This window comes from Mirounga leonina, unplaced genomic scaffold (genome assembly GCF_011800145.1).
Source record: "Mirounga leonina isolate KUSES-001 unplaced genomic scaffold, KU_Mleo_1.0 Mir_129, whole genome shotgun sequence".
Taxonomy (NCBI): domain Eukaryota; kingdom Metazoa; phylum Chordata; class Mammalia; order Carnivora; family Phocidae; genus Mirounga; species Mirounga leonina.
Window position 1 is genome coordinate 22,785,598 of NW_023270323.1, and position 25,803 is coordinate 22,811,400.

Below are 25,803 nucleotides of genomic sequence, written 5' to 3' on the forward strand. Positions count from 1 at the left end.
TAATGCACTGTTTTATTTATTTTGTTCTCAATTTGTTCAAGCTTTGGCCATTGTTCCAGCTTTCAGTTGGTTCATGGTCTTCTTTGACATGCCCTCATCAATTTTTTTTGGAGGGAAGCACTTTCTTACTTGCTGATGCTAGATGCTTAGCACTTCTTGTATAGTTCTTGACCCAGTCCTATGATCAAACATTTCTCCAAAAAGCTCTGGTTCATTTTATTGGAAAATGGTGTGCTTGTTGCTATCACAGTCTCATCACTTCTAAGTCCTATCAGTAGACAAAGGAAGGAAATATATCTGTATTCACTAACCTCTTTATAAGTATTCCTATGTGTATCCATCTATATCTATACTAAGCTAAATATGAATTCATATTGATGTCTCTAACTCTAATTCATTACTACATAGATTATTTTAATCTCTTCCCCTTGCTTATCTGAAAGCTGCTACCACAACAGTGAGGACCTGGCTCCCAGCAGCCGTTCATTTATTTAGTTGTTCAATTACATTGTTCAGTTACATGTGTAGCAGCATCAGAATTGTCAACCCATACTCTCTTATACCACAGATTTTTTCAAGAGTCAAAATTTCATTGCGCACAAACAATGAATCATGGAACACTTCATCTAAAACTAATGATGTAATGTATGGGGATTAACATAAGAATAAAAAAAATGAAAAATAAATAAATAAATAAAAAGAGTCAAAATTTCAAAAGTTAAATCTATAAAAACCAATGTATTGTGTCTAAAGCAAGTATGAAAATGGCATTCATTCTATTCTTAATAAATGCCACACAGAGCATCCCATATTTTTAAATCAGACTTCACATATCTTTGTTCATTATTAGATCCCATCAAAATTTTAAATAATTGGAGAAGATATGGATTGAAACATGAAACACACAGCTTATATAAAATCTATGTAATATTACATATGGAAGATATAATCTAAATTCTAATATTAGTTGCTACTAACTTGTACTTCTATTTTGAGAGCAGACAAAATGAAACTGAGAATCTAAGTAAACTGGGACACTGAAAAGATTCCTTCAAGAAAAAATTTAGTGCTAGAAAAAGGCTTACAAGTAGAAATCAGAGTGCATTTCATGTCAGCACAGAGGTTTCATTCAAGTTTTGTGAGAGGAGCTCATAAATAGGAGATTTTTAAAAACATCCAGATATATTTATAAATGGAATCAATAATAACAAGTTTTCATTTGAGAAGTTTCGAATGAGCTGTTTACTAAATGTGACTGGCATATACTGGAGAAGAATAAAGCTAGTGTGGAAAGTTGGTAGCAGGCTGACTCACATAAATCATGATAAGGCTGCTGGAGACCAGTAGAGACCTAAGCAGAAACAAGTTGTGACTTTAATAAAACATGTCTCCATATGGGATTCCTAAGGGGCCTGGTGAAAACCTTTGGAAGCATAAAGAAAATGTAAATCCAGGCAGAGGTATCTCCTAGCATGCTTTCCCATAAGCATTTCATTTAGGGAAACACTAAAAATATAAATGCGAAGGTATTTTGAACAGCATGGGATGAACGGCAGATTAATTGAAGATGCAGACAATGAAAAGAACCACGTCATAACATGATGAAAACATGAGCTAAATCGTGCCCTATGAAATAGAAATGCTAGTTATATTAAGATAGATCTTCAGCCCAAGCACCATGATTTTTTACACAGCTATCAGAACATTCTCTAGATAGGTCTGAAGCAGACTTTATGTGGAAATATCTGCAAATGTTTCCCATCTTAATTTTCCAACATACTCTTCTTTTAAGTCTATCAGCTTACTAAAAGATGTTGAAAAGTCTTGTAACAATAATATTTACCCAACTTGATTTTTATCTATGGGAATGCAAAAAGTGTAGAAAGCCCTCTTTCTTCCCTCACTGGGAGTTGGGTTCTTTGACCCTTAAGTAATCTTTTGGAGAATTCCTGATTGCTCCATCTATAAATCTTGAGGAAACAAACAGCTTGGTTTTTACTGTGTTACATTGAAAATTTCCCTATCTGCTGTCTGATCTCTGCAAATTCAGCTGATGGTTACTGAACGTGGGGCAATTGTTTGCTGCTGTTTCTTTTTTTTTTAAGTGAGTAATGGAGTAATTATTGCTTTTTAAGCTTTCTTTTGTTTTTGCAGGGTTAATACAGTCTTAAGCAATTTTTGTTTGTTATATTTCTACCACAAACCAAAAGCAAAACTTTTTCATCTTATCTTCTTAAGTTTTCAAACATAGCCTGGATGGCAAAACAGATGTATTATAGTAGGAAATTATTATCTGCTGCTTTGTTAAAATCTTGATAATAAAGGAGTTTGCTTAGGTAATTTTAACCTATGAATCCATGTTTTGGTACATTTCTAGCAAATACACAGCAATTATGAAAATTATTTGATTTTGTATGTTGTACATATGATGTATTATGTATCATAGTATTTTACAACTCATGCAGTTTTAAGGAACACTTTATTATTATCTCTCCATATCTTTTTATTTTGTGTGTGTGTGTCTATGTATTTACATTTGTGTTTCTACTTGGTAAAATTAGATTTGTAATTTGTATTCCACAAAAGTGGATTAAAGTTATGGAGTAATAGATTGCATGTTAGAGTTTGTGTCTAAGTCTGTGTCTATACAAATAAAACCCATGTCTATATACATAATTTTACTAATATCACTTATGCAAAATAAAGTAAAAATTTTCAGTTCAGCAAATTGACTGGCTTTTCCTTCTCTCTCATTCTTACTCTCTTATTTCTTTTTCTTTCTCTTATTCTTTTACATTGTTCTTTTTTGGCTTGTTTACATGATGCCTAATCTCTAGTTTGATCTGTTGTGGAGCTGGGGCTCAATCCCAGGACCCTGACTGAGACCTGAGTGGAAGGCCGACTGAGTCAGCCAGGTGCCCCCTGATGGAATACTTTTGCTGTCCTATAGCAATGACAGCGTAGATGAGACAGTGGAGAAAATCCTTTAGCACATTTTAAAGGCACTAAAGATGAAATTAAAAAGTAGATTTTTTGAGAAGTAGTCATTGTTAAGATTTACCAGATTGGTGCAGATGTCTTCACTTGGCTTTCAATGTTGGACACTGATCATACTAACAATGTGTACTTACCACAGTAAGAGGTTTTGTATAAAGTTGGGGGTTCTTTGATGATTCATATTATCTACTTATTTATCAAAATCTTGAGAATAAAAGATTCTGCTTTGGTAACTTTAACCTATGAATCTATTTCCTGATGCATTTTTAGCAAAAAAACAAACCCCAAATAGCAATTATGAAAATTAGTCAATTTTGCTTGTTGAATGTACTATGTATGTATTTTACAATTAATGCAGGTTTAAGGTGAGCACTATTATTGTCTCTAATCAAATTAATAATACAAATAGCATTAAAAATCCCCCAAGATCAGACTTTTGAATTGTTTTTTTTTTTTTTTATGGTTTCTCACTTCCTTTTGGGAGGAGACCCAGGAAGAACAGCCTGTAAGGTTCACAATTTAAAATGAGAGTAATTGGAATCTACTAGAAGTTTTCAATTCCAAATCTAAGCCCTTTCAAGATTCCATAGTCCATTTAGTATAGCTTGAACTGTTAGTATTTGTTTTGCTTCATGCCAAACTCTACCCACACTGAAATTATTTCACTTCTCAATTTGTGACATGTTCTTGCCTACAAATTACTTCTCCCCCGATATCTAGACCACCCTTCTCCACGCATCCTTCTTCCCTTTGTGTAGCTAACTCCTACTCACGGTTCAGACTCTAGTTTAGATTTTCTCAGTGAAGCCTACTCGAGTTAGGTTAGATAACTCTTTGCTATCTGCTTCTGAAAAATCCTGTATCTTTCCTATGAACATTTGTTAAAGAAATTTTGTTAAAATTTCTTCTCTGCTATCTGTTTTATTTACTCATATAAATTCACATTTATTTATATGAGATCCGCACGATGAGAGACTGCAAAGGGTGGTAAGCCAAGGGAACTTGAATCTGCGGAGGACAACGTGGATATGAAACTCGGGCAGAACTCTGAGGAAGAAGAGGCCCTCTAACAGGATCTGAGAAGAAATAGAGGCAGGGAGAAATCACCTCGAGAGGGAAACAACATTTTTAGGAATGGTGAGTACCAGGGTTGAATTTCCGGTTGGTTCCTGGTTGTGCATTACTCATAAATCTTTCATTAATGTTATTACGCTGCACAGTTTTGTAAGGAAGTATATTGGGAATTAGAAGAGAGAAAGAATGGGCTTTGTGCTCCACACCGCAGATAATGTCGACCCATGGAAAAAATGGGAGCTGCAGGTACCTGAGTAGTTGTAAGGAGCTAAATGACATAGCAAAAGCGGTTGCAATGTGAACCAATGAGTGAGAAAATAGGAGAGGACACTTCCTCCCTCAACATTGTGGAGCTTTAAAAGAAAGTGGACTTAAAATACCCAAAAGCAATAGTAAATGAGCTGGGAGGTAGATAAGTGTGAATCAAAGTTCTAAGATCCATCTTTTTTGACTAGAAATGTAAAGTTAGGCATTGATAAGTTGGATTTCTTGAAACTATGGATTGTTGTTCTTCATCATGTGGTAAGTTTTCAGTCATTGTCACTTCAAATGTCTCTGACCCTTTCCTTTCTCCTCCGCCTGTAAAAATCCAACTAGACATTGGTAAGACCTTATCCCCAAATCCGCCATGTCTTTTCATTACTTTTTCCTATTTACTACCTCTTTATCATTCTGATGTGAATTCCAGATAAAGTCCTTTTGTTTTAGTTCCTGGATCTCTGATTTTCTTTTCAGCTGTGTCTATTCTGGTATAAAACTTCTCCATTGAGTATTTTAGTCAAACCATTATAATTTTTACTTTTAAGAGTTTTGTTTGAATTATTTACAGATATGCTTGGTCTTTAATCATATTCAAGCTTCCTCATCTCATATGTGTCTGTTTTACTCCTCAATGAGCAGAGAAGTGCTTTGTAAAGAGTATTCACTTCCCTCTTTCACTGAGTGCTCAGCTGTGCTAAGCTGTACAAACACCTGGGTTGGTTAATTAAAAATCTGAAGTCAGCCTTATTAGCAAAATGGAATACAAGGTGGGGGGTGGTGAGAAAATTTCCATCATTCTATGGAAGGGACTACTGTTTGTAACCCATCTCTGGAAAAGAGATCTGTTTTTCTATAGAGGTTTGTAATTTTCCACATAATATACAAAATACTAAGGGAAGCATTTATGTTTGTTTGTTAGATTTTATTTATTTATTTTGAGAGAGAGAGAGAGGGAACCAGGAGATAGAAGCAGAGGGAGAGAGAGAATCCCAAGCAGACTCCACACAGAATGTGGAAAGCTACATGGGGCTTGATTTCATGATCCTGAGATCATGACCTGAGCTGAAATCAAGACTGAGACACTTAACTGATTGAGCCACCCAGGTGCCCCAAGAATTTATGTGTTTTTTTTTTTTAAGGTTTTATTTATTTATTTGAGAGAGACACAGAGAGAGAGGAAACACAAGCAGGGGGAGTGGGAGAGGGGGAAGCAGGCTTCCCGTGGAGCAGGGAGCCCGATGCGGGGTTGGATCCCAGGACCCTGGGATCATGATCTGAGCTGAAGGCAGAGGCTTAATGACTGAGCCACCCAGGAACCCCAGAATTTATGTTTTTTAACTCAAAGTATTTTTAATGTAAAAAGATATAAAATAATAACTTTTAAAACTATCAAAGAAAGATAAACACCTGATGACTTTGACAAGAAGTTTTATTTTAAATATTTTATGGTTACATCTATATTTCCATACATCAAAAACAGAAAAAAATCTCTTTGGGAACACATAAAAGCATTTTAAACTCAAAAAATAAAGTCAGTGTTTAAAAACACAATAATTTAAGTGAAATTATTAGAATCCATTTGTAAATAATAAATAAGTTTTATCTAGCAAGAAATTACTTTGTTAACATTGCCTGTTGAATTTTTGCTGTTTTGAGAAACAATTCTAACTCAGGGTTCTGATGATTCAACACAGCACTGCACAATAAGGCTGCCTGTGATAAGACAAGACTGGGAATATCAAAAATAGGATTGCCAGTTCAATGAAAATTTCAGATAAATAATGATATACTAAAAAATTTAGCCATTGTCTGAATTCAAAATTAATTGGGTGTCTGTTTTTAATTTTGCTAAATCTGGCAACCTTGTTCAAAATAGTTCTCTAATATAACATCATTTAATATTAAAATAAATATAAATTCACTACCGTCATTCTACCAGCCTATCAACAATACTTCCTTTCCCATTTTTCCAAATTTATGCACACATATTCCTATATTTATTTCTTAAATAAATATATAAATAATAAATAAGCAAACAAGTTTCACTTGAACATAATTCAGACAACATGAGAAAAAGTTAAAGTGCTTCCACATGTCCTCAAATCTCTGTGAGGTAGGATGGTGGCTGATACTTTTTCTCCAGTTGAGGAATAAAGAAGAAACCAAGACAAAGTTGAACAGGGACTGGTGCATCCTGGCCAGCAGGCTGGGGTGGAACGATGTAACAACAACAAAATATATCCAGGATTTTCAGCTAAATTTGAATTTACAGTAAACAATGAATAATATTTTTAATATAAGTGTGCCTAGATATTGCATAGGACAACATATATGAGACATTGGAAAAAAACTATTCATTGTTTTACTTAATATTCAAATCTAACTGGGCATATTGTATTTTATCTGCCCACCCCACACCAGACCCACACGGAACATGAAGTGCTGAAGTAGATTTCTTTGAAGTCTCATTGGCATCTTTACTGAGGAATTCTTGGAAACCATGGAGAATGTGCTTATTAGTTTAATGATTCCTGTTTCTCAGCCCTGAAAATAAATAAAATAAAAAAATTAATTAACAGTGTTCTAATAAGGAGGAAAGTATCGTTCTTGAATATATATTTACGAGGGAAATGAATAGTCTTAGATATTCATGTGTCAGAAGTATCCTAATTTTCAACTATGAATAGAGAGACAGATGAGTTATCATCCAAGCCAGGACTCTTCTGAGAATGAAAGGGAACCACACCAATGATACAGGGTACAGGCATAAGCCCAGAGTTCCCTGGTCAAACTGAGATATATGGTCTTCCCAGTCAAGAATACAACTAGTTCACTATTGCTACTTTTTTTTTTTTAATCAAAGGGCAGATCCCCAAAAGAGTAGAATTCCAGCAGCAACAGAAAATTTATAGGCTAACTTCTAGACTGTATGTCTCAGGATAAATGAAGAATCAAACAAACAAACCAACCAAAAAACACAACTTACCTCTTCAAAAACATCTGCACAACCTTCTGTACCCATTTTTCCTTGGGGTCCAGGCACACCTCTTTTCCATTGACAAGCTTTACACTGAAATGAGAGAGATATGATTAAATCAGTACTTAGCAGGTTTCAGACATCCCTTTGCCCTTCAGTTTGTGGTTCCTGAAGTATGAGCATAAAATCTGAGTCCAAGTCGTTTTTAGTTACGAGGCATGGAAGTTATCATATTTAAATGCCATGGAGACCAAGAATCTTTCTTTTCTGTTCTGCCCACTACTGTATTCCTGTACCTAGAACTTTGCTGGATACTTCCACCTTCCTCTGTTACAGGTTTGCTGTAGTTAACATATCTAATCACTTTTGAAAGTACTTACATGATTTCTGAGTTTTCACAATGTGGGCCGCTGTCAATTACTCTCAGTTCTTTGATATATTTGGGATGGAAAGGCGAGGAGTGAGTATTTATGCACTGGCATCGAAGTTCTGAACTCATTCTTGACAGAACTGCGGCTGTGAAAAAATAATAAAAACAAGGATTAATTTCATCCCAAACATGGCTCTCTAGCTACTCTCTCCTTAATTCCCACCTGATAATATGGTGACTGTATGTTTGGTAAACATCACCTCTTTAGTAAAGTCATTCTTGAGGGAGAAGCCTGGATATTCTCCTAGCCCCTAAGTTCAATTAAAAAAACAACAGCTGTCATTAATGACAGCATTGATTGACTTCCTTCATAAAGACTTGGAGTTGTCTTTGTGAAATGTTGACATCCTTGTGGTACTTTTTCTTCTAGTTGATATTGTGTAATCTTCTGTGATACCACAATGCTATTTATAGTATGTAAACTAAGATTCAACCACAGAGAAATTGCCTTCAGAAAGAATTAATAGAAATATGTAAGTTTCACAAAGATGTCTCTTATCTTAGCAAAATCTGTAATGCTTAATGGAAAAGAAAAAAATGTGAAAACAAACATTTCTAACTGTATTTCTTTCATGGGAGGGATCCAAGAAGATTGACAATTTGTCAGGGTGTCTTTAAATCCAAGAGGAAATGATAGCGTCTGAAGCTTGTCAATAAAACTGCACTTGGAGTAAAGTTACCCGAGTTACCTCCCTCAATATTAATAAATAATATGGGTAATTGTGGCCCCTCATAAGATATACTCTAGGGGCGCCTGGATGGCTCAGTTGGTTAAGTATCCGACTCTTGATTTTGGCTCCGGTCATGATCTCAGGGTCGTGAGACTGAGCCCTGCATCTGGCTCCTCGCTCAGCGTGGAGTCTGCTTGAGATTCTCTCTCTCTCCTTCTCCCTCTGCCTCTTCTCCCACACACTCTCTTTCTCACTCTCTAAAAATAAATAAATACATCTTTTAAAAAAAGATACACTCTAAATTGCAGATTTATATTAATGTATTTATATGTATGCATCCTATAGAGTATGAAAAATAGGAATGGGGTGTCTCTATTAATCAAACTTTATACTTTTCTAAGTATTGTAGAGATAAAACCTAAACAATTAAAGCTTCAATTTAACATTAAGTGACTGCAAATATTATTTCCTTTACTTGAATAAAAAGGATGTTTGCTATTAAAGCATTAAGGGCAATCTTGCTATCTGAGGATCACATTTAGACACAGGAAAACTCCATGGACCAGAAAAGTCTGCTTACCTTCACACAGAGCTGCAGAAAGCAGGAAAACTGCCAAAAGAGCAATAGCCAGCTTGGAAGTCATGTTGACACAAGGTGCCTTCGTTCTGGTTTCTCCCTGGCTCTTGTCCCAGATGCTGGTGAGCTCTGCTGTCCCAAGGGACTTCTGTTGGACAGAGAGCTTCTGTGGCTTTTTATATTATTCAGAGCAGCAGAGAATATGCACCCTCATTCTCGCATTATGTCAGAGGAAATTCCACAATATGCAACCATCCGCCTGCCCTTTGAGAGCATACTGAGTCATCAGACTCCTCTAATTTGTCTCATCAAATTTTTGGCAGGATCGAAGTTCTATTGGATCTTTAACAGAATTTAATTTATTTTATTTAAAAATATATTTGTTTTAAAACATGTTTAAAAACCATTGTTAGATATTCAAGCTTCTTTGATACATTATTATCAGTTGTACTTTTTTATGTATAAATAAGTTTATTGTTGTACTATCTGGCAGTTGTTTGAGTAAGGTCATTTATGATTACCCTTTTAGGGCACGGTCATTTCTTTAGGTAAATTATGTGTGCTGCAGTGATAGAGAAAGTAATCTCGTCAACCACTTTTATTGAAGACATAATTTTGAGAAGTCTTTTTCTGAGTGTTTTGGAAAGTCTCCAGGAACTATTACCATTCCCAAGGAGCATATTACAACTCTTCACAAGGTTTGGCTTTCTAATGTATGTTTGAAAGAATGAAAAGGCACATCTTCAGTTCCAAAAATATTTATCAGGTAACTTCTGAGTAATGTGGGGGTCTAGAGATAGATAAGACTAAATACTTGTTTTCAAAGAGTTTGGTCTATCAGAAGAAGAAAGTGATATAAGGACCTTACTGTAAGTGATACTGATATGTTAATTCCAACAAGGGCATAAAGACAGAATATTCCATAAGCAGTGTGAGCAGGATGTTGAAGGATGAGAAGATGGAGAAAAAGAGCACATTCTACATAAAGACATGGTTCAAGGACAGGTGAATGAAGATATGTCTATGCTCTAGGAAGCAGTTCACTGGGGTTATTAGGTTGGGGTGGGATGAAGTGGTATCTAATGGAAAAGTAAGCAGTGTATGCTTGGTGGATAAAAGTTCAAACTCTGCTTCAGCCACCTAATTTTTGTATGACTTTTAAACTTTCTGACTTCCGGTCTCTGTATCTACAAAATGGGTTTAATAACACCCCCATCTCATAAAGTTAATTTATATAAACTTCCTGGCTTAACTTTTAAACTAGTAAATTCTCACTTATTCCAAATGCTGTGACTTATATTTCTCATCTTTGTCAGATTACTGATTTCCATACTGCAAGGATATTCAACCAACAGTTGTTTCCTAAAAATCTCATTTGCCTTAGAGGCATTCTTGATAAAAGATCAGTTTCTGAAATACTAGTTGAGCCAGCTTACAGCATGCGATATGACAATATGATAAAATAGAAACATCATCAGTTCCAGTTATCATTTGCTAAAATTAAAGCTCCAAATAAAAACCTGACTGCATTAGCATTCAAGTTGCCCTCTCAAATGAAAATCTGGAATATGGAGAGTCTTGAAATCTATAGAATTCTAGAACTCCTGAGGAAGTAACTCATTTAAACTCTGATACAAGATTTATATTTTTTTAGGATTTTATTATTTATTTACTTATTTGACAGAGAGCACAAGCAGGGGGAGCCAGAGAGGGAGGAGCAGGCTCCCCACTGAGCAAGCAGCCCGATGTGGGGCTCGATCCCAGGACCCTGGGATCATGACCTGAGCCAAAGGCAGATGCTTAACCAACTGAGCCACCCAGGTGCCCTGATAGAAGATTTAAATTAAATTCTTTGACAAAAAATGATTGAAAATTAAAGCAACAGGAATAATGTTTCAGAATTTGAGCATTTGAGGTTTGGGGAGAAAACTTCCCTTGCTGAAAGATTTGTGTGGTGACCTCAGCTTAATTTCTTCAATATCACTTCAATTTACTTGATGTCAGTGACAGTGTGTGTGTGTGTGTGTGTATTAATTAATCCCCACAGCAATACCATAAGTAATAATGCCCTCATTTTACAGATGAGGAAACTTAACAATGTCTCCAAGTTAATATATCTAAGTAGCAGTGTTGATGTTTCAAAAACTTACTTGAGTTAGCCCTGGTCTAAAACCACTTTCACAAAGGGGGGTTGAAAGAACTTTTCTTGAGGACCCTAAGATACAAAGCCATCCTTTTATGACTCAATGAAGTTTCTTACTCTCTCCGTTGGTCCTCAGAGATTAGTCTGGGTTTTGTTTTGTTTTGTTTTGTTTTCAGATAAAAGACACTAAGAGAAGGACTAAAACTCTGTCCATATCTGGGCAAGTACACAATTAATAAATAATTCGGTTGATTCAACATCTTTCTGATTTCCCAGGAAGCTGGCTAAAGCAGTGAGCTTGTCTGCACAAGTGTGTGGGGATGGAAATATCATGTTTGAGTGTTTTCCCAAGAGGTTATTCAGTTTTTTAGTACAGGCATACATCGTTTTATTGTGCTTTGCTTTATTGCTCTTCACAGATACTATGTTTTTTATAAATAGGTTTGTGGCAACCCTTTGATGAGCGAGTCTGTAGCTGCCTTTTGTTTAACAGCATTTGCTCACTTTGCATCTCTGTGTCACATTTTGGTAATTCTCACAATATTTCAAATGTTTTCATTATTATATTTACTGTGGTGATCTGTGATCAGTCATCTTTGGTGTCACTACTGTAATTGTTTCAGAATGCCACAAAACACACTCAACAGATGACAAACTTAATCAATCAATATATGTATTCTGACTGCTACACCTACCAGCTATTCCCCACCTTTCTCTTCTCAGGCCTTTCTATTCTCTGAGACACAACAATATTGAAATTAAGCCAATTAATAATACTATAATGGCCTCTAATTATTCAACTGAAAGGAAGGTTGCATGTCTCTCACTTTAAATCAAAAGCTAGAAGTGATTAGTGAGGAAGACATGTCAAAAGCCAAGATAGGCCTAAAGTTAGGCCTCTTATGCTAAACAGTTAGCCAAGTTGTGACTGCAAAGTAAAGTTCTTGAAGATATTTTGAAGTGCTACTCTCGTGAACACATGAATGATAAGAAGAAAAACAGCCTTCTTGCTGATATGGAGAGAGTTTGAGGGGTCTGGATAGAAGATCAAACCAGTTACAACAGTCACTTGAGCCAAAGGGGAATCCAGAGCAAGGCCCTAATGCTCTTCAATTCTGTGAAGGCTGAGAGAAGTGAGGGAGCTGCAGAAGAGAAGTTGGAAGCTAGCAGTGGTTGGTTCATGAAGTTGGAGAAAAGAAGTCATCTCCACAATATCGAAGTGCAAGGTGAAGCAGCACGTGCTGAGGAGGAAGCTGCAGCGAGTGATCCAGAAGATGGAGCTAAGATCATTCACGAAGGTGGCTACACTAAATGACAGATTTTCAGTATAAACAAAATAGTCTTCTATTGGAGGAAGATGCCATCTAGGGCTTTTATAGCTAGAGAGCAAAAGTCAGTGCCTGGCTTCAAAGCTTCAAAAGACAGGCTGACTCTCTTGTTAGGGGCTAAAGCAGCTGGTGACCTTAAATTGAAGACAATGCTTATTTACATCTCAAAAAGCCTAGGGTTTTTAAGAATTATGCAAAATCTACTCTGCCGTGTTCTCTGAATGGAACAACGAAGCCTGGATGACAGCACATCTGCCTACAACATGATTTACTGAATGTTTCAAGCCCACTATCTAATGCTTAGGGAAAAAAAAAAGATTCCTTTCAAATTATTATTGCTCATTGACAATGAACCTGGTTCCCCAAAAGCTTTGATGGAGATACACAAGATTAATGTTGTTTGCATGCCTGCTTAACATAACACAGCATCCATTCTGCAGCCAAGGATTAATTTCAACTTTCAAGGCATATTATTCAAGAAATACATTTCATAAGTCTATAGCTGCCATCGATGGTGATTGCTCTGATGGATCTGGGCAAAGTAAATTGAAAACCTTCTGGAAAGGATTCATCATTTTAGATGCCATTAAGAACATTCATGATTAATGGGAAGAGGTCAAAATATCAATATTCACAGGAGTTCGGAAGAAGTTGAATCCAACCTTCATGGGTGACTCTGAGGAGTTAAGATTTCAATGGAACCAGTAACTGCAGATGTGGTGGAAATAACAAGAGAATGAATATTAGAAGAGAAGTCTGAAGATGTGATGGAATCACTGCAATTTCATTGATAAAACTTGAATGGATGAGGAGTTGGTTCTTACGGATGAGCAAAGAAAGTGGTTTCTTGAGATGGAATCCACTTTTGGTGAAGATGCTGTGGCGATTGTTGAAATAACAACAAAAGATTTATAATGTTACATCGGTTTAGTTGATAGCAGCATCAGGGTCTGAGAAGAATGACTCCAATTCTGAAACAAGGTCTAGGTAAAATGCTATCAAACAGCATTGCATGCTACAGAGAAATTGTTCATAAAAGGGTCAATCAATGTGGCAAACTTCATTGTTGTCTTATTTAAAGAGACTGCTACAAACATCCCAATCTTCAGCAACCACCACCCTGACCAGTCAGCAGATCATCGAGGCAAGACACTCCATCAGCAAAAAGATTTAACTCACTGAAAGTTCAGATAATAGTTAGCATTTTTTAGCAATAAAGTATTTTTTAATTAAGGTATGTACATTGTTCTTTAGACATAATGCTATTGCACACTTAATAGACTACAGTATAGTGCAAATATAACTTTTATAGGCACCAGAAAACCAAAAAATTTGACTTGCATTTATTGTGGTGATCTGGAACCAAACTCACAATATCATTGAGGTATGCCTATAATCATGTTTCTTTCTTTTTCTTCCTCCCACCAACCTAAGACTTGAGAAGTAAATAGTATGTGAGTTACATTACCTTTTGTAGCAAAGTAAATATTTATATATAATACACTTCCTATTGTTTTTAACTCTATTATTTCAGGAACATGATTGTTCATTTAATCACTCAGTATATATCATTTGCTAATGCTAGGTATTGTAGTGGGAGATGTGAATACTATGTAAATAAGATATTGTCTCTGACTTCAAGGAGTTTCCAGTCTAGTGCAGGGTATGGATAATTAGTTATACAAGCAAGTACAATACAGTGATGTGGAGCAAGTAAACAGGACCTCTGATGCAGTTTTGATGAATGGAAGTTTTCTGAAGAAATGACTTCAAAACTGTGACCTAATATTGGTGATGAGAAGACCAGTGGGATGGGGAAAAGGAGTGACTGCGTTGCTGGTGGAGGGAAAAGCAAGTACGAGGTAATGAGATGTAACAGAATATGGCCCTTGAGTTTCAGAAATTGTAGAGCACTGTATGGAAAACAGGGTGTGGCATGAGGAGTGGAAAAACTTGGGATCGGATATGTCAGCAAGACCTGCATTTTAAAGAAAATTCCCAGTCTCTGCATCAGTAATGTTGATTTGTTCTGTGATGACATGTTCTCATATGGACAGACTCTGACATAACTGAACCAGTCCATTATGATTAGGACCCAATCATACTAGTGACACCACTAAGATGCTCAGAGTTCTAAGGATTTGCAGACACCCTTCTTCTTTTCCCTCATTGTTGCCTTTGTATTTTTGCTGAATCCTTCTTACAGAAGGACCTCATTTCCCTCTAGTTCATCTCCTCATCTCCTTCCTTCCTTGGCTTAGTGTCTCAACTGCATCCTACATCATCCTTAGAGGTTGAGCTAATGAGTTCTATTTAACCTAGATGCTCACTTTTTTTAATGGAGGACTTATTTATAAGGCAAAATGACCTCTTTGCAAATGTTGTTCATCTCTCACATGTAACCTATGTCTTTGGACTCCTCTCTCCGTCAAAAGGGTGGACAAAGACAAAGTGACAAGAGGCAGAATAATTCTGGTCTGGTTTCACTTCTATAAAAGAATCCTTTTGAAGGCATTGTATAGTAAGTAGGACTAAATGGGGTTAAGTAGGGGGAAAAGGGCTAATTAGCATGTTTGAGGAAATGCCACTTTGAAATAGAGCAGAGAGAAAATTTTAAGTGAATAGCAAAGCTGCACACAAATACAAATGTTTTGTTACCCCTAGGGATGAATGCACAGTTCATGGACCCATCAACCATTGAGCTGTTTATTTAAGTTCCAGCCAGCTCCTGAGACCTGAGAAGTACTTAACAAACAGAGAAGAGCATCCAGAGAGCTTCACCATAGCCATGTGACCAAGTCTATCATCCAAGAAAGAGAAGAGCTCAAAAAACGACCAAGATAAAGATGGGTATTTATTTTTCTGCATCAATACATAACTTCTTTCATCAAACTCTCCACAGGAAAGGTGAGTGTCTTTATGCAAATAGGTATTTTAGAACTAGGGCTATTTTTCACCACCCGCCAAAGCTGTATTTATATAATAAAGCAGAATGTGGTGGGAAAGCTTGGGCTTTGAAGTGATATGAATTTGGGTGTGAATCTTGTCCCACACTTCCTAAGAGACCTAGAGCAAGCTGATTCTATGCTGGTGTTGCAATCGCTGCTGCTAGTATCTGAGTTACTTTTCCAATCCCGGTAGTAAAGTCTTAACTGGCCCCTGGAATTTTTTTATCTCTTTGAGGAAATTAGTTTCAGCTCAGCAGCCCTCGAGGTTAAGAGAACCATGGACAAATGCTAAACATGTGTCAGGGAATTACAATGCCATTAACGCTAAATCATAAATACAAAATATCTACCCCCTGAAATTTTAATCAGTAAAACTCAGAGTTAGCTGGAAGATGTAAAACATGTTGTTACTTTTACGAATAACAAACATGTATATTTACTTTATTAATAGCATAACTTATCTGCTCTAGTGTCTCAAGGACATTTCGGTTCCATTTCCAAGTTCAAATATCTCCAGTATATGATTTGTAAAAATGCTAAGTAAAGTTGGTTCATGCTGCTAAAAGTGTTCTACCTTGAAAGAAAAGGTATTTTCCAGTCTTGACATGTTGGGGGATCAAACGACTAAATGCACTGGTTTTGAGCAACTTCAAGTCACAGTACCTTAATTTTAAATGTATGTATAGGTGTTGGGCTAAGACAAACCTAACTTTGAGCCTTGTTCCACCACTTACCAGCTGAACAGCCATGAGGAGTTTTTTTTAACCTCTGAGTGCCAGTTTCCTCATCTGTAAAATGACAGTAACACCAGTTCCATAGGATCACAGTGAGAATTAAATGAGGAAATACATAAATAATGCCAAGAGTGGCACCTGGCACCTAGGAGATACTCAATAAATGTCAGTTTTCTTCCCCTTTAATCTGTCACATAAGTCACACTTCGCTTGGAGTCGGAGAACCACATTACTTTTTAAAAATTTACCAATCAAGGGTCACCTCGGTGGCTCAGTTGGTTAAGCCTCTGCCTTCAGCTCAGGTCATGATCCCTGGGTCCTTGTCAAGCTCTCTGCTCAGTGGAGAGCCTGCTTCTCTCTCTCTCTCTCTGTCGAATAAATAAACAGAATCTTAAAAAAAAAAGTTTACCAATCAAAAAGTAAAGATATATCGACATAACAAATCTCTTCAAGTTTACATCTGGCTGCTTTTTTCCCCTTCCATTTGTAGAACTTTCATTTTTATACCTAATTATTCAATTCACATTTATGTGTTTTAAAAAAAGTACTGTTAATACACACAAAGAACTGAGTACAATTGCCAATTCTATCTCCCAAATCCATGGAGATTTTGAGACTATGTTTAAAGGATGGGATTGAAGGAAGAGGCTGGTTGTGGAAGTAGGCATTTATTATGGACTTGGGATATCTGTCTTCAGTATGAAAAAAAATCAAATGTAAATATTTACTTGTAGTCATTTCTTTGTTAAATCTATAAAACAAAAGTTTATTATACACCTATTTTCTTTGTTAGGTTTATACTAAAACAATTTAGAGATTGTTTACTCCAATGTTTACAATAAAATATATCTTTGAAATAACAACAATTATATATTATTTGTCACTAGGGTTTCTTTCGTGTGAAGTAAAGGTCATAGGAAATGAAATCACTTGGCAGAAAGGGAAGTTGCTATATTAGAAATGACTGGACTTATATGTGTGTTTATGTCTTGAGGTAAATAAGAGTCACAGAAGCAATTGAGTCAAGTAACAGAAGAAAAAAAAGTTATGAAAATGTTGAAGTAAGGTGGTATGATTTCATAAGAATAGTTTTCTTCTTTTCTCAAAAGTTCTTTTATTATTTTTATTTTTTGCTTGTTCTAAACATGTGAGACTTTAAAAAGCTGTGTGGAGATGAAACTCAGCAAATGGAAGAAAGCAGTTTAAGTGGAAAACAAGTCTTATGTTGTAATTCCTTTATTTTGTTCCTTACAACTCTCCTTCTTAAAACTCTGATTGTTTTAAAGTGTTTCATTTCATAATATGAGCTTCAACTTAACTCGTTCTTCCCCCAACTTTGGCATTAGGGATTGCTGAAATATTTATGACACCGTTTGTCCACAGTACAAACTCCATGTTGGTGGATTCTGTTAAAATGAGGAGGAGCACTCAACCCATTTGTGTAATTGTTTGTTGCTATGTCTCACTCACTTCAATGGAAATTCCACAAGGTCAGAGGCCATGTCTGTCTTCTTTACACTGTGCACCAGCTCCTGGCTCAGTGCCTGCAATTAACGGGTGTTCTAGAGATATTTCATGGATAAAAGTACAAATGTCCCACTTTGCAGAACTTCCCTAACAAGAGCAATCTCAACAAAAGGAACTGAGAATGTTTATCTTTGTCTGTTGTTTTATCTACATGAACCCAGGAGAATCTAGTACAGAAATTACAGTTTTAGTTCATGCTGTCATTTAGTGGTGGATACATAAAACAGTAACCAGCTCAGCCAGGCGGCCATTTCCTACTTGGGTGAATTAGCCGTCCAAACTCTTTGAGTATGCTTCCAGACTGGGGTGAGAGGCAAAATACAAAAGGCAGGATAAGAGACGGAGAGCAGCATGCAGGGAATTCCAGTGACGACGTGGACTTCTCCACTGAGGGAGAAGCCTCCGCTGCTTCCTTCTTCCCATTGCCTGTCTTTCATGGACCAGAGTGTCCAGAAGACCACACGTAGTATTTCCAGAGATCAGTGAGTGAACATGAATGATGTCACACAGGTTTAGTCTAATAAACCTTAAATGTGCTAAGACTAAACGGATGAGCTTTCTTTTTAGGTATTACCTCAGTTGTTCTTTTTTTTTTTTTTTTAAAGATTTTATTTATTTATTTGACAGAGAAAGACACAGCAAGAGAGGGAACACAAACGGGGAGTGGGAGAGGGAGAAGCAGACTCCCTGCCGAGCAGGGAGCCCGATGCGGGACTCGATCCCGGGACTCCAGGATCATGACCTGAGCCGAAGGCAGTCGCTTAACCAACTGAGCCACCCAGGCGCCCACCTCAGTTGTTCTTAATTTTTTTTTTAACCATTTAATCCTTTGAAAATATAATGAAAGTTATATGCCCTTTGCTTACCTAAACCAAATGTACAAAGTAGTGCATTAAGTTTCAGGAAGTTCCCTGACCCATTGAAAACTCTTGAGTAAGATCAGTGAAGAGTAAATTGGAGATATAACACTTGAGAATAGTGAGTGTTTCTCAAGCTGACTATTTTTAAATCATGTCAACTGAAAGATAAATGTTATTTTCTGACCCCTGCTTGCTGTCCCTAGATATGTCCAGGACAGAGACTTCAGAACAAAAATTCCTGAAGTCCTCAAAAGAGAAGGTAGAGATCGATAAGGACAAGAATGAGGAGGAGGAAGCAAATCCTCATATTATGTGAATTCAAGACATGAATGACCTTTGATTTTCCTGCTGTCTACAGGAGTAAAATCCAAATCCATCCAAAAATAGATGAAAACTGAGTAGTGCTCTCCAATGATGCAACCTCCTTAGCTAATCTGCTAAAAGATAACGCCAGTGGCAAAAGGTGGTTGTTATAGGGGGGAAAATTTTAGTCCTTTCATAATTTCCTTCAGCTTGCCAAAAGATAAAGATTCAGGAAAAAAAAAAAAGTATGTGATATTTTAACATATAAAGAAAATAAAATTGGGAAATCATTCAGATTGTATATGGGCTTAGGGATGTGGCCAGTCTCTTAGAATTCTCCAAAGTGATGCAGAACTCTACCTAATCTGGTGCCCTATGTCATCTGATTTCCAGATGTAAGCCCCTTTTGTTTCTAGGTAGTGTATTTTCCCATGTAGCAAAATTTCCTATTTGCCACATCTAGGGAGTTCTTTTTCCTAACTGTGTCACCTTACCCATCAAAATTAAATCCTTCCATGTGGTCCCTCAAATAGAAAGGAGGAAATCACCACCTACAAAATCTAGTCAAGTTTTGACACTTAGGAAAAGCTCTCCACTCCAAACCTGTTGGATGAACTTTTCATGCATTTCCCTTTCCCCAGTGGTGGGGGTGGCCCGGGAAAACACCACAGGCACCATCTCCTACAAAGTTGGAGATAAGAGCAAAATGGGCAGGAAGGAGGAGAAATAACACACCCAGCCAGAGATAGCAAGCACACAGGAGAGACCCAAAGAGAAATGAAGCAGGTATTGGAAGCCAAGTTGAGTGAGAAAAATTATAATGGCGCCTTTCTTTTCTGGACTTCATGGACTTAGACTTCATCAATAACGCAGTCCTAACTCAAGAAATAATTGCACTAACAGGATCTTGCTGCTTGTGTGTCATAGGTTTTACTTGTTATAACATTCATAATAACTTATATTTTGGTCTTGTTTATTCCCATTTAACCAATGAGGAAACAGAGAGGTTAAGGAACTTGCTAAGGTCACCTGGCAAGGAGCAGACAGAGTTAGGATTTGAACCTAACAAGAGACTCTGTTTTGCCTCAGGAAGTTTCTCTCACATGTCTGTAACTCTCACAGACTTGGTTTTGAGCACACTTTCCTTCTATCTCCATCCTCTGCTGCCTGAGACGGCTCAGAAGGTTGGAAAAGATGGTCTCGATTCAATGCAGGGAGAGGGACAACATAATCTAGTAGGACTGGTTCCTCTTCCTGTCAAGGCCTCAGGTTTTTCATTTGTAAAATGAGGAAATTGGCCTACACAGTCCCTTCTGTCTGATGTATTAATCTAAGAAGCATAGTGTATGTGGAACAGATGGAGAACTTCCTCTGGGAAACTTGACCACTTGTGTCAGGAGAGGATACTTGCCCAAACCTCAGCTTCAGCAAAACCTGAATTAGTACTGCTCTTAAATGTAGCTAACAAGTATCATTTTCGAGATTCTCATCATCACCTGAGAGGAGAAGAGCATTAACATGAATGGGTTTAATGAAGAAAGAACCCAGAATGGGAGGGTCATGAGGATGGTGTGAGTTGCCATCAAATTCTTGTCCATCCCCCATTCCCACCCCAGAATGAGAGAAAATGTTTCCTGTGTGTGATCTTCTCTTTCCCGACACCGTTTCCTTGTACTTGGTTTCCTCATAACTCTTAGATAGGTTACAACTGTTGACCCTTATTGTGGAACATGTAATGTGGTTGCGGTTGGAAAAATTCATTCAGAGAAAGCAAGCAAGCCTACATGATTTGCTGGAAAGCAAACACATCAAATTTTATGGGTATCACTTGAAAATATCTGTGAAGAGGCTTCACTTTTGCATTATTTATCTATTCCACAAATATTTACAGAGCACCTTCTATATTTAAAGCACTTTTCTGGTTGCTTGGGAAATATTAGTGACTAACAAATCAAAATGGCTACCCTTGGGGAGTGTCTCGGGTGGATAAATGTTACAGGGGGAAAACCGTAGAGCAGGGCAGGGGATCAGGGTGTCAGGTGGGTGAGAGTATGAGAAAGATTACAGCACTGGGGAGTCTCTAGACCTATTCATCCTACATATCTGCAACTTTGTACCGTTTGACCAATACCTTCCTACCTCCCCACCACCTCTTCACCATCGTTCTGCTCTGCTTCTGTGTGTTCAACTTTTTAATATTCCACATATAAGTGAGATTATGCAGTTGTTTTTCTTTCTGTGTCTGGCTTATTTCACTTAGAATAATACCCTCCAGGTTTATCCATGTTGTTGCAAATGGCAAGGTATCCTTTTTTTTTTTTTTTTTTTAGGATTTTATTTATGTATTTGAGAGAGAGAGAGCAAAAGGGGGGGGGGAGCAGAGGGAGAGGGAGGAGCAGACTCCCTGCTGAGCAGGGAGCCTGACACAGGGCTCCATCCCAGGACCCCGGCATCATGACCTGAGGCGAAGGCAGATGCTTAACGGACTGAGCCACCCAGGTGCCCCAAGATATCCTTCTTTTTTTATATTCCATATCACAATTTCTTTTTCTCTTCCAGCTTCTTGAGATATAACTGGCTTATAACATTGTATAAGTTTAAAGTGTACAAATGGGTTTGTTGCTTCATTCATCCAGGAATGGACATTTGAGTTTTTTCCGTATTTTGGCTATTGTGAATAATGCTTCAGTGAACATGGGAATGCAGATATCTCTTCAAGGCACTGATTTCATTTTCTTTGGGTATATGCCCAGAAGTGGGATTGCTGGATCATCTGGTAGTTCTATTTTTAGTTTTTTGAGGAAACTTCATACTGTTTTCCATAGCAGCTATACCAGTTGATATCCCCACCAGTAGTGTACAAAGATTTCCTTTTCTCCACATCCTGGCCAACATTTGTTATCTGTTATTTTTTTATAATAGTCATACTAACAAGTATGAGGTGATATTTCATTATGGGTTTGATTTCTATTTTTATGATAATTAGTGATGTTGAGCATCTTCTCATATACCCATTGCCCATTTGTATGTATTCTTTGGAAAAGTGACAAGTCCTTTGCCCATTTTTAAATCAGGCTGGATTTTCTTTTTAGTTTTGTTTTATTTTGTGCTATTGAGTTGTATGAGTTCCTTATGTATTTCTGATATTGACCCCTTATCACTTACATGCCTGAAAATATTTTCTCCCAATCTGCAGGTTGCCTTTTCATTTTATTAATTGTTTCTTTTACTGTGCAGAGGCATTTTAGTTTGTTGTAATCCCACTTGTTTATTTTTGCTTTCGTTACCTCCACTTTTGGTGTCAAATTCTAAAATTCATTGCCAAGGCTGATGTCAAGGAGTGTTTCCTTATGCTTTCTTCCAGGAGTTTTATAGTTTTAGGTCTTACTTTAAGTCTTTAATTCATTTTCAGTTGATTTTTGTATATGGTGTAAGGTGTGGGTCCAGTTTCATTATTTTGTATGTGGATGTCCAATTTTCTCAGCAGCATTTATTGAAAAGACTACTGTTTCCCCATTGTGTGTTCTTGGCACCCTTGTTGAAAATTAGTGGGCCATGTATGCTTAGGTTTATTTCTGGGCTCTCTATTCTGTTCCATTTTTCTATTTTTATGCTGCTACTCTACTATTTTGGTTACTATGGCTTTCTAGTATAATTTGAAATAAGGAAGTGTGATATTTCTAATTCTCTTCTTCACTCTCAAGACTGTTATGGCTATTTGGACTCTTTGATGGTTCCATACGAATTTTAGAATTATTTTTTCTACTTCTGTGAAAAATGCCATTGGAATTTTGATAGGGATTGTGTTGGGTCTGTCTACAGTGTCGACTATATTATGTTCTTTACACAAGTTAAGTCATTCACTTTTCACCACAAATTTCTGTGTTTGGTGCTGTGATCCCCATTTTACCAATGAGAAAGTGGAGGCTCAGAGAGTAAAAAATGGTGTACCCACAGCTAGCAAACATCTGGGTTCAAATCTGAATTCAATTCTGAACCTTGAAGCCTAGGCTCTTTCCTCTCTGCAGAATGAGCTCCAGGCTGGACATGGAGAATTTATATCGTGGTGTCCTAAGTCCTGAAAACTATATTTCAAAAGATCATTTTAAGCTTAGAAATTAAGGGAAAAGCTTCTGATAGGTAGGAAGTTGCTTAGAAGAGCAAACTGTGCCCCATCACCACCATCTCTATTAAATCTATTCAGTAACATCTGTGGTTTGTAAACAGTGTTTATCAAAGGGGTGGGGGTGAGGGGCCCGAGTATTTTTGTCTAGGATCTTGCATTCACAAAACCTCTTGAAGCTGGTCTTTGATGTTATCAATGAATAAAGTCATACCCTCAGTCACAGAAATATATTGATAGAATTTAATATTCAACTTTGAACTGTTTACCCCGTCATGGACCAGAGCCTGAATGTACTACAAAATGCTTACATATGTATATATTTTTAGGTTTGGTTCCTCTATCCCTCTGTAGAAAGGCCACAACACTACTTTGGGATTCAGTTGTTTTATTTTTATTTTTTTATTCTCTTCATTCTCATTATTTTTCTTTTATGTGTTTATTTATTTTTAAATTCCAGTATAATTAACAAATACTATAATAAAACTAATATTATATCAGTTTCAGGTATACAATATAGTGCTTCAACAATTCTATATATTACTGAGTGTTCATCATGTTAAGTGTACTCTTAATCCTCTTCATCTACTTCAAGAAGTGCTTGCATTTTTAATAACATGAATATATTGCAATATATTTATGCAATCTTGAAATAACATAAATATATTGCGATATATTTATGCAGTCTTAAAAGTGTAATTTCTTAAACACAGGCAATGGATTTATTTTAAGAAGTCTTATAATCTTGTTTTGACACTTCTCCTTTTTCTTCTTCTTCGTTCTCTTCTCCCCCCCTTCCCTTCAACATACTGTATTCCAAAGGGAGAGCAAAAAAGGTGGTGGCTCAGGCTCACCTTGACCTTTCAGGGGCTTTCTGAACAGGAAAGCCCTACCCACCTGCACAAATATAGCATGGCAAGGGAGAAAGAACTCTGAGAAAATAAGGTATTTTATCTCTCCTGTGATAAGTAAGTGTTCCAGATGCAGGTCTTAAGCTATGCACTAATTCTATTCTGGGTGCTTTGGAATCCTGCAGCCTGGTAAGGTAACGTGTAGTAAGCTACTTTAGGTTGCCCTCAATCATATCTATGTGACAACATAAAAAGTTTTCTAAATGGAAAAGGCTAACACAAAGAATCTTCTAATGTTCAGTATGTTCCAATACAAACCCCACCTTGTGGTCGGAAAGGAGCAACACCACATATGGTGGTGTTTTAGGTCTTACTTTAAGTCTTTAATTCATTTTCAGTTGATTTTTGTATATGGTGTAAGGTGTGGGTCCAGTTTCATTATTTTGTATGTGGATATCCAATTTTCTCAGCAGCATTTATTGAAAAGACTACTGTTTCCCCATTGTGTGTTCTATAAAAGATTTGCAAAAAGGTGGGGCTGGGAAAGTTTCAGGAAATGCAGGCAGGATTGGAGGCAAGCACGTAGCCCTTTATTCTTCCTATTTCTCATTTCTTTGGAATTATATCAGTTCACCTGCTCATTTCCTCTGTGTGTGTGCGTGCGTGCATGCGAGCACCTGTGTGTACTGTTGCATTTAAACACCTGGGTTTGTCATCTGTTCTTTCTACTTTCTTCCAGTTTCATCTTCATCAGATTTCCAAGCTTCTTGGAAATTGGGCTTGCCAGATGTTTCTTCTTCTATTGACTGTGTTAAGGTCAAGTGAGCTTGTTCTGAATCACTGCTGTTCAGAAACACCATGAGGACCAGGGTGTAGCCTTGGCAACAGTGGCTGGTCGTGTGGCTGTGGATTGTGTGTATATGTGTGTGTTGGGGAAGGGGGCAATCTGTCCATCTATCTGTTCAGGGTGGGGAGGAGTGAGAGGAGGAGAACAGTTACGAAAATGGAAGAAATGAGTGAGGATGTTAAGACACCTGTTTTTCTCTCCAAAAAGCAGGCATTTCCTTCATGCCAAGGATTGTTAAAATGGTCACATTGAATTATCTTTGGAATATGTACCAATGTAATGTACAACAGTAAAGCCTTTTTAAAGATTTTTATTTATTTATTCATGAGAGACAGAGAGAGAGAGAGAGGCAGAGGGAGATTCAGGCTCCCAAGGAGCAGAGAGCCCGATGCGGGACTGGATCCCAGGACCCTGGGATCATGACCTGAGCCGAAGGCAAACGCTTAACCATCTGAGCCACCCAGGCGCCCAGTAAAGCCTTTTTAAAAAAAACAGTTGTGGCAAAATACACATCACATACAATTTGCTATCTTAACCATTTTTAAAGGTACGGTTCAGTGATATCAAGTACATTCTCATTGTGGTGCCGCCATCAACACTGTCCCGGTTCTGAACTGTTGGTACTGACTTTTGAATAAAAATGACCTTGCTTCAATTTGAGACTCTTGGTGGAATCACTTTTGTCTGAGGCTTCAGTCTGTCTCACCTGTAAATTTTTTTAAGCAAATTGACAGGGTTGTTGTGAGGATTAAATAATTAATGTTTGTAAAGTGCTTAGTATAGTGATAAATGATAGTATTCTTTTGTTTTTGTTTTTGTTTTAGAGAGAGGGCGCACATGTCTGTGTGAAGTGGGGGAGGGGCAGAGGGAGAGGGAGAGAGAATCTTAAGCAGGCTCCACACCCAGCGGGGAGCCCAATGCGGGGCTCTATCTCACGATCTTGAGATCATGACAGGAACCGAAATCAAGAGTTGGGTCATCAACCGACTGAGCCACCCAGGCGCCCCTAAATGACAGTATTCTTATTGTTATTATTATGACTTCCTGTCATTCTGGTCACTTATTACTTCCCCATAAATGAGATGATCCCAAAGCTTTCTGCCGTCATCTACTGATGCCATTTCCCTCACTCCTAGATCTATTGCTCCATAG

General features: G+C 37.2%; 1 protein-coding gene across 1 annotated transcript; it reads right to left on the bottom strand.

Moving 5' to 3' along the window:
• Window positions 1-6,189: 6,189 nt before the first annotated feature.
• On the bottom strand, window positions 6,190-9,233 carry CXCL8 (C-X-C motif chemokine ligand 8). Its single transcript, XM_035004814.1, has 4 exons — window positions 8,991-9,233; window positions 7,690-7,825; window positions 7,319-7,402; window positions 6,190-6,876 (listed from the first exon to the last, which is right to left on the bottom strand). The coding sequence occupies exons 1-4, from the start codon at window positions 9,052-9,054 to the stop codon at window positions 6,849-6,851; spliced, it is 312 nt and encodes a 103-aa protein (XP_034860705.1). The 5' UTR covers window positions 9,055-9,233; the 3' UTR covers window positions 6,190-6,848.
• Window positions 9,234-25,803: the final 16,570 nt, after the last annotated feature.